At 33.3% G+C, this 17,589-nt stretch overlaps 1 protein-coding gene across 1 annotated transcript in view; it reads left to right on the top strand.

Annotated features, from left to right (window-relative positions):
• LOC109092652 (dedicator of cytokinesis protein 1-like) overlaps nt 1-17,589 on the top strand; it is a 195,070-nt gene that overhangs the window by 11,517 nt on the left and 165,964 nt on the right. Inside the window, exons 10-18 of the mRNA XM_042768077.1 lie at nt 1,035-1,170; nt 2,735-2,807; nt 4,523-4,662; nt 7,132-7,257; nt 7,655-7,779; nt 9,262-9,360; nt 10,002-10,074; nt 14,449-14,552; nt 15,070-15,250. Of these exons, the coding sequence (XP_042624011.1) occupies nt 1,035-1,170; nt 2,735-2,807; nt 4,523-4,662; nt 7,132-7,257; nt 7,655-7,779; nt 9,262-9,360; nt 10,002-10,074; nt 14,449-14,552; nt 15,070-15,250 (1,057 nt within the window). The remainder of the gene's footprint in view (nt 1-1,034; nt 1,171-2,734; nt 2,808-4,522; nt 4,663-7,131; nt 7,258-7,654; nt 7,780-9,261; nt 9,361-10,001; nt 10,075-14,448; nt 14,553-15,069; nt 15,251-17,589) is intronic.

Raw genomic sequence — 17,589 nt, 5'->3', positions numbered from 1 at the left:
GTGGTCAGCTAACTAGGTTTCTAACTGTGCTAGTTTGTGCCACCTGTACAAACCACTAGACCACACGAAACCCTTTACATGCACGACCTTATTGTTTGATATGAGCACTCAAATATTTCCTCCAGTGCTTCAGTACCAGCTCGTTCCTAGAAACACTGTCATGTAAATGACTCATTTACGGCTTGATTCTGTTCATCTGTTCCCGTCTCTTGCTTTGTTCCTTAATGAGTAATCATGGTATTATTGGGTGACACTTTAATTCGTGTTCATCAGTCGTGTTGCAGAATTGGTAATTAAAGTGTTGGAGAAAGCAGCAGCATCATTAAAGCTGTAAAGGGTAACGAGCTAACGGTTGTTAGAGGAGGAAGCTCAACGGAGACGCCGCCTGGTTTGCATTGTTGCATGTATTGTTTGCATCCATGTAAGTGCTTTGGTGTCTACAGGTCATTAAACACAGAAAAAAAAAAAAACATTTCTGTGCCGTGAAAAACATGAGTGTAAATCATATTGAAGTTCTTGTGTTTCTCACACACTGTTAGCATATGTGTTTGTTTTTAATTGCATGCATTTTGTGTATTTGCATGTGCATACTTTATAATTTTAGAGAATATGCACTGGTTTGTTTGCGTGTTGGTGCTTGTTTGCACCCACACGTTCTCATTAGAGGTCATTTCTTTAATAGATGCTGGGCTAGTGAGGGTCAGTTTATTTTCCCAGAATCCTCTGCTCTTTGCACAAACACCCAGCGGGGAATGAGTTGCTGCCCTCAATCAAAAGCTGCTTGAGCAATTTAACCTTCACTCAGACAGCGTACTAACAGTCTGTGTACACCGAAACCAAACCATGCATCAGTTATTGTCTTCCTGGATAGTTGCTCAACTAATGAGTTTGAGTTTAACTTGATGGTTGTAGGCAGAAACACCTGGTGCATGGCCAGGAGCACTTGGGGGCTCAAAATAATATGTGCTGTTTGAGTTCATGATTGTGCATGCTTTTTTACACTCTTGCTTGTGTGTTTGTGTGTTTCTCTCCAGGATCTGGGGAACGAAGACCTGAAGAGGGAGAAAATGAGTTTTGTTTGTCAGATCGTTCGAGTGGGCCGCATGGAGCTCAGAGATAACAACACTAAGAAATTAACGTCTGGCCTCCGCAGACCCTTCGGTGTGGCAGGTAGAGCCTCACACATAACACGAGATGCACACTAAGCATGGAAACCATAGTGTCCATCAAAATACCACCAGGAATATGCCTTTAAGTATGATTGTTTAAGCCTTGTGTGAAATCATCTGGAATAATATATTGCATATAGGCTTTGCTTAGTTTGCTATATGTGATACAGAAGGTGGCGCAACATTCTCACTGCATTCATGCATTTTTAATGGCTTCAAAGCAAACATGGCCTTTGCACTGATTTTGTCTGCCTGGAGTTAAATATAATTACATCTACAATCACAGTATACATTAGAAGCCTTGATCTGGTTGGAGTGAAGTGACCCTAACATTTGTGTCTACTATTGTAACTATTACTGTTGCTAATTCCTGAGGTTGATTGTTGTGCAAGTTTGTTGTCTGTTATTGTGCACAAAGGGTTTCTCCTTTAGTTTTATGGAAAAAGGAAAATCTGTTCTTTGGTTGTAAATAAAACAATAAGGCCGAACAGGAGAATGAGAGCAGAGATGCAGCCTTTAGTTTGAACATCAAACGGGTTTTGAAGTGGGAAAGCATCTCTCTCTCTCTCTCTCTCTCTCTCTCTCTCTCTCTGTATGGCCGCTAGCAGTATGTCTGTATGTGGGTCAGGCAGGTAGAGGCAGAACCTGTATGTGCAATGTCACCTTTAATGTGTCACATTCAGAGACAAGCCAACGCTTCCATTATGGCTCATCAGTTTCCTGTTGCCGGCTGTAAACCCAATCTCACACCAGGCCAAATGGCCATTTAGAGGCGATGTGTATGTGTTCAGTCAGTAATAGCTGCCGCTTGACAGCCTATCTAGAAAGTTTTGCCTGCTCTCAACTTAAAAACCACAAATTTAAACTTCCAGGAGTGTTCCTCTTTTACTATGGCTTATTTTATTTATTTTATTGTTATTATTATTTTTTTTCACAGTATTGGGATGATTCTCACAAAGACACATTCACGTCATATTACGCCCCAAAATAAAATGATAATAATATATAAAATAAAAGAAATATTTTATTTGCAAAGCCTTTAAAAAAAAGATCAAGATTTAAGATTATATTTTCATGACAGATATAATTAATTTATTTTATATATGCATAATACAATTTAAGAATTTGGCTAAATGAGATAAATTTTGATTAAAATCTGGACACAGTGATTTTTATTCAGGATATATAAGTAAATTGAATTACATTTTTACATTATTATATTATAAATTAATAAATAAATCATATTCCTATAATACAATAATCCATATAATATTTATTTTAATGTTATTGAATTATTTTGTTCTATTATATCAAATAGAATATAGATTACATACTATAATTACTACCTTTTTTATAATTACTTTAATTACTCTTGTTTGAGGTATATGAAAAGGTATCATGCATCAAAAATGTGAATTTGCTGAGACCGTCTGTAAAGTAAATGGCAAAAACTGATCCTGGGATGAAATGTGAGATGGTTATTTTTCATGAGATTCATCCATAGTTGCTGAGACATGATGTTTGATTGTGCAGACATTATTCTCGTCTCATTCTTCTCTCTGCAGTAATGGATGTCACAGACATCATCACAGGCAAGATGGACGACGAGGACAAACAGCACTTCATTCCCTTCCAGCCGTAAGTATGACTTCATGATGTCAACACAACAGCCTTTATGATGGTTATAACGAAAATGACTTATCGTGAAACAGTTTCGACCTTCAGTCAAGTGCATTAAACACTTGCTAGTTAGGCAGATTGAAAGGTAGTTTGTTAGGTATCGTGCAGTCATGCATATGAATGTTAAGTTAGTTTGTTTTTCTGATTTCTGCTGTATCAGCTCAATGCTCAGTGTATTTATTCATTGAAGACAACAGTACACAAACTCCCTCTTATTCTGTAGGGGATCCATATGTGCCTCACAGTCACTCACTCGTTCATTCTGTCACTCAGTAAGACTATACTTCAGTCTTTCTGTGCTTTGCCAGGGGTTTGCTGGGAATTATGGGGTGTTTAAGATGCGTGTTCTCACTTCAGGGAGGTTTTTGCTTTGTAGCAGCTTATTTGTGACTTTAGATTAGCTCTGGTCCAAAACCTAGTGTACTGTCTTGCTGTCTACTGCTGCCTACATAGGCAGCTACATTTTAAGGCAGCATCCTAATTCAAACAGAACCTTGTGACTGATTTGAATGCTTCTCATGGGCAGCAACAAGTCAATAGTTATAATAATAATAATAATAATAATTATTATTATTAATAAATAAAACAGTATATATTATTATTTAAAATATACTATTTAAAAATTTGATTGAATTACAATTTGTACATATATAATAATATGAAATATTTTAATAAGAAAAAATATTTAAAGTTAAATTTAATTATTTTGTTATTATCAACACAAATATAGAAATGTTTAAATAATAATACAATAACTTTTTTTTACATTATAATATACAAATGTAAATATCTAAATAATAAATGATGATACAAATTTAAAATGGTATTTAAAAATATATAAAAAATTACACTAAATTAAAATTTGTACATTTTATATAATAATATAATAATAATAAATAATAATAATATAAAACGTTTTTATATATGGTATTTTATATAATATAACATTTTATATATGCAGTATAATATATTTTTATAATAATATTAGGTAATAATATTAAATGGGCTAGATATAATATAATATATAATATTATATAATATTATAGTATATTAATATTTGTAAGTAAATTGAATGACATTTTTACATTGTTATAAGTAAAAACATTTTTGTGTAATATAATGTTCATATAATATTTGTTATTTCATTGTATCATATCAAATATAAGTACAAATGTATTTTTAAAGTACATTTTATTTATAATCAATACATTTGACCCTGTCCATCATCTTGGATGAATTATGTACTATAATTACTTAGCTTTATTATAATTACTATTGTATCATTAATCTGTTGTGCGCCTTTTTATATCTTTGTCATTAAGGCAGCTCATTAGGTTTTGTGTCTTTATAGAGGCAGTGGCTTCATCTGTGTTTGGGTGAGATGAGGGTGATTTCTGAAAATCTCTCTGTGTCTCTCCTGTCACCCATCCCGCATTACTGTTTGCTAACAATATGGCTTTTGTCCCTGTCATGGTATCTGTATCACTGTTTGGTGTCTTCCCTCTCACTTTCTTCATCCTTCTCTTCTTCTCTCTCTTTTCCTTCTGCTCATGTCCACCCTTATCTGGCTCTCTGTGGCTACTACTCTTCTTCTCTCTTTCTCGTCCTTCTCTCTCTCTCTCTCTGTCTCTCTCCTCCCCGTTGCCATGTTGCCTGTCGCGTGTGAACTCCAGGCTAGCGTTGGATGACGCCATTCGCCACAGGCAGCTGAACATCTCCCGTTTTTCACCCAGGGTGGCGGGCGAGAACGACTTCCTCCAGACCGTCATCAACAAGGTCATCGCTGCCAAAGAGGTCAATCACAAAGGTCAAGGTAAAGGTCACAGGGGTGAACACCTTTCATCTCCAGAGCTGCTCTGAAGAGTCACTTAAGCAGCATTTCAAAACTTCATTTGAAAAAAAAAAAACCCTATTATCATGTATCTTATGCTGTGTCATAATTACGAGATGACAACACATGACATTCTAATTGGAGCTGTTCCAGTTCTTGGGTTTGGAATTCTTAGTTTCTATAGCAACACTATCAACACCTAAAGATTGCAGCTGAATGAATCTGAGGTGGTACAGTAGTCACATGGTACACGTCATAGTGTGCAGCACTTTTTGTCAAAAAAAAACAAAAAAAAAAAACCTTTTTTATTTCCTTATATAAAAATAAAATTTTTAATATATTATGGATTTTTTTTATTTATATTTTTTTGAATAATAAATCTGTAAATCTGGAAAAATTTACACGGACAGCACAGAATTACTAAAAAAGAAAACATTTCATATTACTGTACAAATTGTAATAAATTTTTGAATTGTTTATTAATTTAATTGATTAGACATGCTTTTTAAATTATTGACGTAATTAAACCATTAAAATGTAATATTTGGGAGAAAAATTAAACCGATTTCATAGGGCTCAAAAATAATTTCTGTTGAATTTTTAACAAATTGTTATTAAATTGTAAAAGTTTCATTTCAATAAATTAGACAGCTTTTCATTACTAAAATTTAAAATAACAATTAAAACAGAATCATGGGACCCTCTTATTAAAATAAATGATAAAATAGTTAAAGTTTAATGAACTTAAATTGTTGTGATATTGTATATTTCATGATTTCAATTAATTATAAATGCTTTTTGATTATTATATATATTTTTTAACAATTAAACCTGAATTCAGAAACATTAAAACAGAAAAAAGAATTTAAAATAAAATAAAATAAAACCGATTTTCTAGGGCCCTACATTCCGAGAGGGTTTCTCTTATGGCGTGTCTTAACCTACAGTAAAAATTCAGTCTGTAAGGTCATGAAATGTATCTGATTCAAGTTATATGGCTTGAGTTAATGATCTGCAGCTTTGTTTTGTAGCCTAGTTAAAGTGTTGGAAGTTAAAAATACAGGAAGATAAAACTGATGTGAGGAGATGGAGAGCGACACTGTCCCAGATACGATCAAACGGAGTTCCTGCCAAGAGACTTTCCCAATCTAAAGGGGCCTGAATCTTACAAATGACAGAGTTATTGAGCAAAATTAGTTGAAGTTGAATTGGGTTTAACAAGCATGAGAATTGGTTCATGCTGAGGAGAATGGGAAGCGATCCATCGCCACAAATATAATCCATCCTTCCTGTGATTCCTAGCATTAGAAAAGCTGCTATCACAAGCAGTACATTGAGATGAAGCTGCAAAACCGTCCAGTATAATCTAAGATCAGTCAGATATGACCAGGTTCTTCTCTTTATGATCAAGGTTAATTAGGAACAGCAGTGAGGGTAATAGAGGTGGAGTCATTAAGACCAGTTCATTTACGATTTAGGATGGAGGCATTCGGGCGACATGCAAAGCATTATGGGTATAAAGGATCTTTAAAAGTAAAAGACATTTTTCAGTCTTTTTGAAAATGACCTGCACAGATTCACTGTCGCAAAGTTAGATGATCAGATATTAGCAAATATTAACAAGCATTGGCTTATGAACACTATCATAATGTATACTTAATATTTATAATTTATTTGTTTGTTTGTTTTTTTGATTGATTGTCCTTATTTGTCCTTGTTGTTATTATTATTATGCAAATAACTTGATATACACTTAATGTAAAATATTTATTTTTATGCCATCAAAGCAAGCATAACTTAAATTCAACACAACAAATACTATCATGATGTAAACTTTATTTATTTTACATTATTGTTATTACACCTTTTATTATACAAATGGAATCATAAACACTTATTGTAAATAAATAAAATATTAATAATACAATTTCTCATAAAATAAGCATAACTTAAATTCAACACAACAAATACCTTCATGATGTGTACTTTAAGTTTATTCATTTTATTCATATAGTATAATTTAGTTAATTTATGTTTTTTATTTTTATTTACTTTTATGTTAACTTAGAGATAACATAGAACAAATAAATATATATTATAAAAATTATAAAACAATATATTATTTTTTTTTTTCTATGGATTTGGGGTGATTTTTTTTTTTTTATTTGTTTTGAACAGTTCAGGTTATTGATTGCTCAATTGAATCTTTAATGTATCAGCATAAAATATTCAGAGCACAATTCATCTCTAAACTTTGAATAACACAGTCACTCTTCTTCTTGCGGGTATTTTCTCAGCAATTAAATGAATCCATTGTTCTTAATGATTTATTGTAGATCACTAATAATGAGATATTAAAATGAGCTTAGTTCCTGTGAGCTGTAAAGCACACATAGGAAGCGTTTCTCTCTCTCTCTGTGTTTAACTTCAGTCTGTTCCTCCGGTCCTCAGGTTTGTGGGTTACTATGAAGTTGCTTCCAGGTGATATTCATCAGATCCGTAAGGATTTCCCTCACCTGGTGGACCGTTCCACTGCCGTCGCTCGCAAAATGGGCTTCCCAGAAATCATCATGCCAGGTATCCAATGTGTTCACAATAAAAACAGGATTTTATTGCTCCTCTTTGAATTAGTTAACATACAACAGTGACAATGAAAAGTTCAAGCAGACCATTCATGAAAACTACACTGCAGTAATGAGGAACTCGTCATGATGGACATTAACATATGACAATCCACATTTACATATCAACATCCTCTGTTATATCCTGATATTCATTTCACATGCAGAAATGATCAAATCACAACATTTACATTTAGAACTCTTAAAGGTACAGCAGCTATTTAATTCCTAGTATTCCTAGTGTTTTCCAAATATAAGCCAAGGTCTTTATTGCAAGCGGTCTATTTTTAGCTGTAGATCACACATCAATCGTGCAAATGAGCGACACTGAGACTTTGTGCATGTTTTTGCAGGTGATGTTCGGAATGACATTTATGTGACGCTGGTTCAGGGGGATTTTGATAAAGGAAGTAAGACGACACCTAAAAACGTGGAGGTCACCATGTCTGTACATGATGAAGATGGAAAGAAACTCGAGGTAATCTATAGTGGTCAGTTTGTGTGTGAGACACATTATAATGAATGATCCAGATTCAGTATGTTAAAAATGGATTTCTTCTATTTATATGTTGCAAGGTTTTTTTTTTCTAAATTATGTATAAGTGTTTATGGCTATATTATATTACAGGGCTGTTAAAGTAGTTTTGTTAAAATTGTAAAAGTATTTATTTAATAAATTTTTTTTTTTTTTGAAGAAAAAACCTTTCTAGGGACCTGAGATGCAAATTATCTTATGCTACTCTCTTTGTGTATAATGCGTTTTTTTTTTTGGCTGTAATTATTACTTAGATTTTGTAATTATTATTTTTTGTACTGTCCTATGTAAATTATATATATATATATATATATATATATATATATATATATATATAAAATATATATATATATATATATATATATATTATATATATATATATATATATATATATATATATAAATAAAACTATAGTCATGCAGCACATTTCAATATTATGATTATCAACTATTAATTGATTTTATTTGACAGTAAATTAACTACAATATTATTATATATATGTAATTATAATTTTATGTATTACAATAATAATAATAATAATTATAATAAAAATAATAATTTATAAATTATAATTTAAAATCTCAGGGGGTACTTCTAGGAAATATTCAGTTGCCAAAATCTTTGAGAGCCCCTGCTGAAGAAAATTATTTAAACTATTTTTTATTTATTTATTTATTTATTTATTTAAAAAAAGCTAAAATAATGTATACATCATTTAACAAAATACACAAGACAAGTAGTTGCCCATCAAAAGGAATATTTAGAAACAGCTGTAAATAAATATATAAACATAATAATAAAAAATATATATTTTTGCATTTAAGCTCTTGCTCTCTAATAGTCTGTTATGAGGTTAGTATTTTTAGGTTAGCCTGCTGATGTGCACATGTGCCTCATACTTCCCAGTACATTGTGTTTCTTTTGTTATTTTTTTTATTTTTTTATTTATTTTTTTACTGCCCACTTAATCTTTCTTTCTCTCATGCACTCAGTCCTGTGCCTGTAGGGCGGCTGGTCACTTATTGTTCATAATTGGTGGCTGTCAGCTGTAGCATGTATGTGTGTTTGTCAGGGATTGACAGGCCAGCTGTGTGTTGAATGCATGACCCTCACTGTATGCAACGGCAAGAAAGAAAAAAAAAATACAATAAAGCATTTTTTTTGCTCCTCACAGCATATGGGCACCTTATGGTTTCCAGCAGGTAGAACAGAGTTTGTCATTTAATATTTCATATCTCGTATCTGTCATTTCTCCTCTTAATTAGCTTCTGAACTTGGCAGGGAGTCAGATTAAATTAATCTGTGAAACAGATTGTGTTTTACTGGTCAGCATGAATGTGCGAAGACAAAATGATCAATATAATGGCCTCAGGCTCCTCTTTAGAAGATTTAAATGTCTAATGTTTTTATTTTCTTGCCGTCTAGAACGTGATATTTCCGGGAGCTGGTGATGATGGTATTCTGGAGTACAAATCGGTCATTTACTACCAGGTCAAACAGCCGCGCTGGTTTGAAACCATCAAGGTGAGCGTCACTTACACAGTGTCTGATGTAATGTCTACTGCATTAAGCAAAGAGTCATTTATATTACTTGCCAAAGTAGAGGCATAATACTCAGGACAAATGTATTCTGGGAAAGTTTAGGTGTGCAATTTCTTCCAAAGTCCATATTTTACTTTACTTTACTTTACTGTACTTCTGACACTAATAATTTTTACGTATCTGAGAACCAATGCTCATTAAATTTTCACATTTAATTTAATTAAATTTAATTTAATTATTTAACTTTTTATATTTTTTATTAACATTTATGCTAATATTGGATTTTTTTACTAGCTTTAGTGGGGTATTTTTTGCACTAAAAAACCCCATATATTAACATTAAACAATAATCAAGCCTCAAAGGGGAAAAATGCATGATTTGACCCTTTTAAATATTTCAAATCCTAAAAGAGGGTCACACGGTTAAAACTGTTTTAAACAGTTTAAATAAGAATAAAGTTCAGCGTAAAGGTCACAAGGACTGCACCCTGTGTCTATTTGGATCCATAGTTATGTCTTTTATTAATATTCAAGACCTCTAAGGTGTTTTCTAGTCTTAGTTTCTTTCTAGGTCATCTCATCTGCATTAACTTCCTCTTTTTTTGTGATATGCTGTGTTGCAGGTTGCGATCCCGATTGAAGATGTCAACAGGAGTCACCTGCGGTTCACCTTCAAGCACCGATCGTCTCAGGACTGTGAGTTGAGCACACGTTCACACAGGAGAGCGCTTTCAGAGCTGTTTAACCCAGCGGTGATCTGGAAACTCACTCGAGTAAACTGAAGTGTCGTTGAGATCACAGCATGTGTGAAACAGAAGCACATTTGGTGCCCTCGTGCTTCACACCTCTTTAAATAATATCAAGCGTTCTTTATCTTTGTATCTCAGTGGGTTATCAAAATATCTTTCCAATATGATAGAGTCATTTGCATCTAAATTTGTTTGCAGTCATTGAATAGACTGTTAAGTGTGCATTAGTGGTGCTTGGTTTTACTGTTGCTCATACATGGGGTTAGTTATTTGAAGAAATGCTTCGTGCACAACTCACCACTTACCGTTTGTGTTACAGACATGGAATTATACCTCAAATCATCCTCACAACCACTCAGAATTAGCAATGCACAAGAAACATTTTGAACACATTAGCAACTGCATTGCAACACCCTTACAACCACCCTGAATTCCAGAGCAATTATTTTATTTTATTTTATTTTATTTTGTTATTTTTATTTTATTTTATCTTATCTGTTAATATTGTGATTAAATACCATTATTGTAACATTAAAACACAATCAAACCTCCAAGGAAAGAATGCATAGTTTGAAAATTAAATTAAATTAAATTGTTTAAATTAAATTAAAGTTTAGTTTAATTTTTATTTTATGTATATGAAAACAAATCACACAACTTTTATTTTATTTTATTTGGTTTTTATTATTATTATTATTATTATTATTTTATTTTTTTTTTTTTTAATTATTTTTTTTTGTTTTTGTTTTTTTTTATTTTTTTTTTTTTTTTTTTGTTTTTTTTTTAATTATTATTATTTTTTTAGGTATCTGAAAACCAATATGCATAATATTTTATTTTATGCTTGTTTCATAAATTTTGTAAATTTTTGTTGTACTATTCATTTATTTATTTTTTACGTTTTCTAACAAATACTAAATATTTCTGCTTTTGGAAGACTAGTATTACACATGATACACTTAATCATTTATTGAACCCATTATACTGGCAGTATATACTCATCCAAGGCTTATTTAATGTGCAACATACAGTGCCCAAGCGACCACCCAGAATTCCCTAGCAACCACACAGCAGACACACTGTAATATTTAGAATACCTTAGTAACCACATGAAATGGCATGGCAGCCACCCAAAACAGCTTAGCATTGTGACGAGTTGACCACGAGGAAACACCACTCATAACCTCTGCCGTTATACATTATTCAGTTATACATTTTGAATAACTGGAGTTTATTTCGCAGTTCTGAAGTTGTTTACTAGCTGTTTATTTGTGTGTTTTTCTGAGAGGGAGTTTGTGAATCATACTGGCAGTGAACGCGGGCGTGTTTGTGAAGCGTGAGAGGTTGTTTATGGGCCAAGAGGCGTCTGGCGTTGGGCTGCGGTCATCACATTTAGCCGCGCGTGTTCAACCTTATTCTGGCAGCCGCGCCGCTCCATCTGCCCACCACATGTTGCTGTGGCAGCGCCAGGATGAGAAGGGCGGGGTCTCGTTGTCGGGCTCTGGTTGCCAGGCGCTGGGCAGAGGATGAAAAACAAATCATTTAGCACAAGCAGACAATCTGGAGCAAATAAACGTCTCGTCAGCTGATCTGAGAATAAACGCTATGACAGTATCAAAGTTTCCCACACCGGCTGCTGATCTCAGCACAGTTGTTGTCTAGAAAGTACTGAAGTGTCACATTTTTAAACGAGCTGTCATTTTGAAGTTAGTTTTTGTGGCAGATCTGGACTCAGCTAGTGTGTTCATTAGGGATGCAACAGAACAGTTATCCCACAGTTCAATACATACCTCTTGGCTTGGAGCAGGTTACGTTCAGAGAATAAGTTGCTGTAGCTACTGTACTTACGGTACATACCCTGAAACTAACCTCCATTTTTGAAACCGGATGCTGAGTTTATCCGCTTACTTACCCTTAAACATAGCCGCGTATGTCACACAACCTGCTTTCTGGAATACCCCCAGATCACAAAAGGAAGTTATTTCAGTGAGTTCAGTAAGTTTAAGTTCAGAAATTAATACTTTCATTAAGCAAGGACTCATTTGATTGATAGAAAGGGGTGTTAAAGGAATATATCACATCATATCACAAAATATTTTAATTTTAAATAAATGCTGTTCTTTTATACTTTCTATTCTGGTTCTGTTGAATTTTTATTAAATAAATGCAGCTTTGGTGACCATAAGAGACTTCTTTCAGAAACATAAATTAAAAATTCTCCCCGACTCCAAACTTTTAGCGCATTTCAAGTTGTGTCCCTGTGGTTCTCCAAATAAATGTGAACGAGAGAAGGAAATAAATGTAAAACTTACAGATCTCCATGCTCACCTGACCCTCGAAATGCTGACATTTAAATTCAGATTAAGTTCATTCCAGATTTTATTAAAAATCCCATTTATTTCAGTGCAGTTCAAACATGGTCACCCATGCTTTGAAACATTGACCAAATAAATAAATAAAATAAAATAATAAATAAATAAAATAAAGCAATTAAAAATAAAATAAATAAATACATGCATACATACATATGTTATGTGTATTTTTTGGATTCCTTACTAAAATAATTAGTACTGGTTAAAACAGTAAAATACTATTAAAAATGTATTGAATTTTTTTTTTTTTTTTTTTTTTTTAACTGACATTGTGTTCAGATTAAGTTCTGTTCAGTTTGTAAGGATTTCTTTGGGCGTCTGAGCTTACACGGGCATTAAAATCTGTTTTCTTGTTCTGATTGATGCTGACAGGAAGTCAAATGTCAAGGAGAATCAGTGTCGACCTCCACATGTCTGCCTGTCTGTCTTTCTCTTACCGATAGAATTCTGAATGTAAAAAACAGACCAGTAAACATCATCTCCTCCTGATTGAGTCTGTCTGGTTCTGTCAGAGTCTTTCTGCAGTATAAGGACCTGCTTCCCTGATGTTCCCTTTGTCCTGGTACGGCAGTGATGATGATGATGATAATGATGGTGGTGGTGGTGGTCTCCTGACTCTCTGTCAGCTGGTGCTGAGTTGGCAGCATTGAGTTCAGAGATTCAGATGTTTGTGTGGGTCTTCGTTGGATGATGTTGACGTTCCCAGCTGGGATGAAGTCCTCAGGGATGTATTTTTTATGTCAGATTCAGACAGGCGCTGCTGTAGCTCTTGATGAAGCACACGGAGTCTCAGAGGTGCTGTCTGACTGAAATATGACAGAGCTGGTTAGAGACGCTCTGAACGAGACCAGTGTGATTGTGTTTGATACAACTGTCGATGTTATAAGAAGAGTAAAAGTACAAAGTCGAAGTAACCAGATTCAGATTCCAATAACATTATTATTAGAATTCTTCTTCTTTTTTTTTTTTCTTTTTTTTTTTCATTTTTTAAGTATCAATCATTCATGTAAATAAATACATGTGTATGTAATTGTATAATTATACATAATATAATAAAATAATAGAAATCAAATTTATAAAACAAATTCATATACTTTATGTATTAAATGTATATATTTGAAAAAATAAATATAATCAAAATATATCATATACACACATACTTTGCATTAAATAATTATATTATTAATTAAATAAATGATTGTTTACTTTAAAATTTAGATAATATATAAAAATGTAAATATTTTATAAAACATATGATATGATATATATATATATATATAATATATAATATATATATAATATATATATATATATATATATATATATATATAAGTGTATATATGTGTGTGTGTGTATGTGTATGTATGTATGTATGTATGTATGTATGTATGTATGTAGGTATATGTATTTTTATATATTATAAATATAATATATAATATATATTATATATATATATATAAAATATACATATACTTATTTATTTTAAGATTTAGATATTTAAATATATTACATTTTGTTTAATTATTAAATTATATAATACCATTATAAATAATTAAATCTTTAATAAAAATAAAGATATTGTATAAATTTATTATATACTTTTATACTTTTGTTTACTCTGAAATGTAGATAATATATAAAAATGACAATATTTTACGAAAAATATTATATATAAATATATTTGGCGTACATACATTTAGATATTTAAAATAATTTTACAATTAAAAAAACAGTCCTCTTCCTCTTCCATCCATGCTCTTAATGCATTTTAGATTCAGTTGCAGTTCAGATTCATATCCAGTCTTAGTTCAGTTCAGATTCAAAACAGTTTTTGGTTATTTTATTGGCATGACTCTCTTTTCAATGCATTTAAAGAACAAAAGAACATTATAAAGAGGTCAACTGTTAAAAATTATGAATAATAAATATGCAATATTCTTTCTCTACAGGCAAGGATAAATCTGAGAAGAACTTTGCTCTGTCATTTGTGAAGCTGATGAGGTATGACGGCACGACGCTGAGGGACGGAGAACATGATCTCATCGTCTATAAGGTGAAACCAACACAGTTTCCAGTGATCTCGAAACTCTCTCTCTCTCACACACACACACACACACACACACACACACACACACACACACACTCATATATGTGAGTTGTGTACTGATGCTGCTTGTCCTCGTTTGTCCCATTTAACCTATGACCCCACATCACAATGTAATCATTATGCAATTAAGCTTTGTTCATGTATTCAATCTTTTCTTATCTGCATATGAAAGAGCTTCATTAATGCAGAACGTCACCTGGTCAAGTCCTTTTTGAGCAATGCAAATTAATCTTCGTGCAAATCATCGCTTCATAACTGATCTGATGTTGGTTTTACTGCTTGTGCAAAACTGGCTCTGAAAAGGTCAAATCAAATGTATTTAAAAATGCAACATTTATAGAAAATTTGAATTTAAACAAGCATTAAGAATGTGTTCTCAGATTGACAGCTGTCAATCACTGAATGCATTCTTTAGTCTGATGCAAACAGGTGTTGTTCTCACGATGTGTGTCTCTATTTGCAGGCCGAAGCCAAGAAACTGGAGGACTCCAGCATGTACCTGAGCTTGCCCTCCACCAAACCAGAGATGGAGGAAAGAAATCCGTCGTCCGGGAAGAACACGCAGAATCTCGGCAGCTTCTCCGTCAGCAAAGACTCGTTTCAGATCTTGACGCTTGTTTGCTCCACCAAACTCACGCAGAACGGTGAGACACGTCCACTTTCATCATTTCTCAATCCTAATCCCATCACGTCCTCTCGTTTCTCTGTCCTTCTGTCAGTAAAAGTGACCACAAAAAGAATAAATAGAGCTGATGAGTCAGTGTTTGCAACCAGTTTACTGCAGAAATGTGATTCATTACAATCACTGAGATTCTATTATAATTTGAATTCGGTTTTATTTTTATAGACCCTGTTTTCATTTTAATTAGTTTTTATCACATTTTTATTAGTTTTAATAGTTTTAATGTGTTTTTATTTTTTTTTATGTCTGTTTTATTTTTTTTTTTTTTATTTTAATAATTTAATATATTTAATTTTTAATTAGCTGCAATAAAATATTTATTTTTCTATTTGATTTAAAAACATTTATTTTAGTTCAAATAACAATTAGAATTTTTTTTATGGTTTTAGTTTTAGCAAACTAGTAGTTTTAGTAAATCTTTTCATTGGGAATAACAAGCATCAGGGTGTGTTGTAACCGTTTAAGAAAGTGTATTTTTATTTTATATTATTTATGTTTAAATATTATTTGTTTGGGTTTTGTTTAGTTCAATTTGCCAATTTAAGAAAATTGTAAACGTCATAAGGGGGGTTAAAGCGGACGGCAGTACGCCGGAAGAATGGAAGTGGGTCAGACATAATTTTTTGACCACTTCATACATTTTTTTTTTGTAGAATCCTTTTTTTGGAATGAGTTTCATTTGGTATAATTTGTATCTTAATTTGAATGTTTTTTGTTGGTCAATTATTTACCTAAATAAATAAGAAGAATGACTAAACGTTTCATGGAATGAAGTGCATTCAAGACAAGGCCCGCTACCATGCTTCTGTGGCAAAAACAAAGGCCGAAACCGGGTTTAATGACCAGAAATGTCTAGTAAGCAAGTAAATAGTCCGTTTTGATTGACACCATCTGTATGTTTTGTGTGAGATGTTGTGTCCGGTCGGCAGCTGTGAGGTGGTGATGATTATTGTAGTATGATATAATGGGTGGTGTGGTGTAGTCCGCAGTAGTGATGAAGTATTTTCTTTTTTACACCCTCCTCTCCTCTTTAAGCATGTGTGTGTTGCTCTATGAATCTCACAGAAATTGCTTACCCATCAGCCTCTGGTCATGCTGTAGCGGCAGGCGTGAGTATGTACGGCCTGCGGTCGTAGATCTGAGGAGAGGGTTTCAAATACTGCGGGGACGTAAAGTCAGAGATGTATATCACAGGGAAAGTGCAGTCATCCAAGCGTAGGACGATGAAAATATATGATAACAAATAAAAGACAGAAATGAACCAGTGTTTCTTTTATCCAATAGTCCACAGCGCCATTGCAAACAAAACTGCATCGCATCTGAGTCATGCTTTTTAAAGACCGTAAATAGACAACACGTTTTTGAATTAAGTTGTCTTCTAGTGTCAAATGATTCATTTGAGCCATTTTTTAATGAATCTTTCAGAAAGACTCATAGGTTTTGAATCAGTCTGAGGAAGGGTTACTGGATTAACATGGTCTTCTAGTGTCGAATGATTCATTTGAGTCATTTTTAATGAAAGACTCAGAATCAGTTTGGTGAATGGATACTGAATTAACATCAGACTCTCATTCTGTGACGTTCATATCATGTGTGACAATGTGTATTTGTGAGCATCCTGATCGCTTGATACAGCAATATTAGCATGAGTTTGGGGGCGGGGCTACGTGTTTATCCAACCAGTGACAGACAGGGGGAGTGTCAGGAAACTTGAAATCAGTTATTAGTTTTGCATAGCCTCCAGCTCACACACTAGCGAGTAAAATCTAAGAGTTTATCAGCCAATGGCTAATGTAAGACATTTAGTCGCCCAGAGTGATTTACTTTCACTGTGGAGGGGTGCTGTGTGTGTGAGTCAGTCAGGGTCACACGAGCAGAATGCAGAGCAGCTGAGCGTTAGAGATGCTGGTGTTGTGCCCAATTCTGACCCCCCGCCAGATAATTAGCCCCCTAGTATTGGTAGGTTTAAGAGTCAGTGTGGGGGGAGGGGTTAGGATTACGCAATCATGAAGTGACTTCAGCGAGGGGGTAATAATTTGTTTTAATTTGGCGTGGTTTGTTTTGGGGGGGTTGAGATAGGGAATGAAGATGGAGATTGATGATGTAGATGTTTGAGGTCGTGATTGGATTGCGTGCTGGGCTTTGAATAGCTTTGGTTAGTGGTTAGCATTTGTGCTTTAGACCAGAGCAGGTCTGAGGACGAGACGGACCACTGGGTGAAAAATGAACGAGAGAGCGTGCAGCGTTTATTACAAATGCTTTTTGATGTCCTGTGTACGACTCGAACTGTCCCCATTTTAC

This window comes from Cyprinus carpio, chromosome A12, assembly GCF_018340385.1.
Source record: "Cyprinus carpio isolate SPL01 chromosome A12, ASM1834038v1, whole genome shotgun sequence".
NCBI lineage: Eukaryota > Metazoa > Chordata > Actinopteri > Cypriniformes > Cyprinidae > Cyprinus > Cyprinus carpio.
This window is presented reverse-complemented; position numbering and strand designations above follow the sequence as displayed.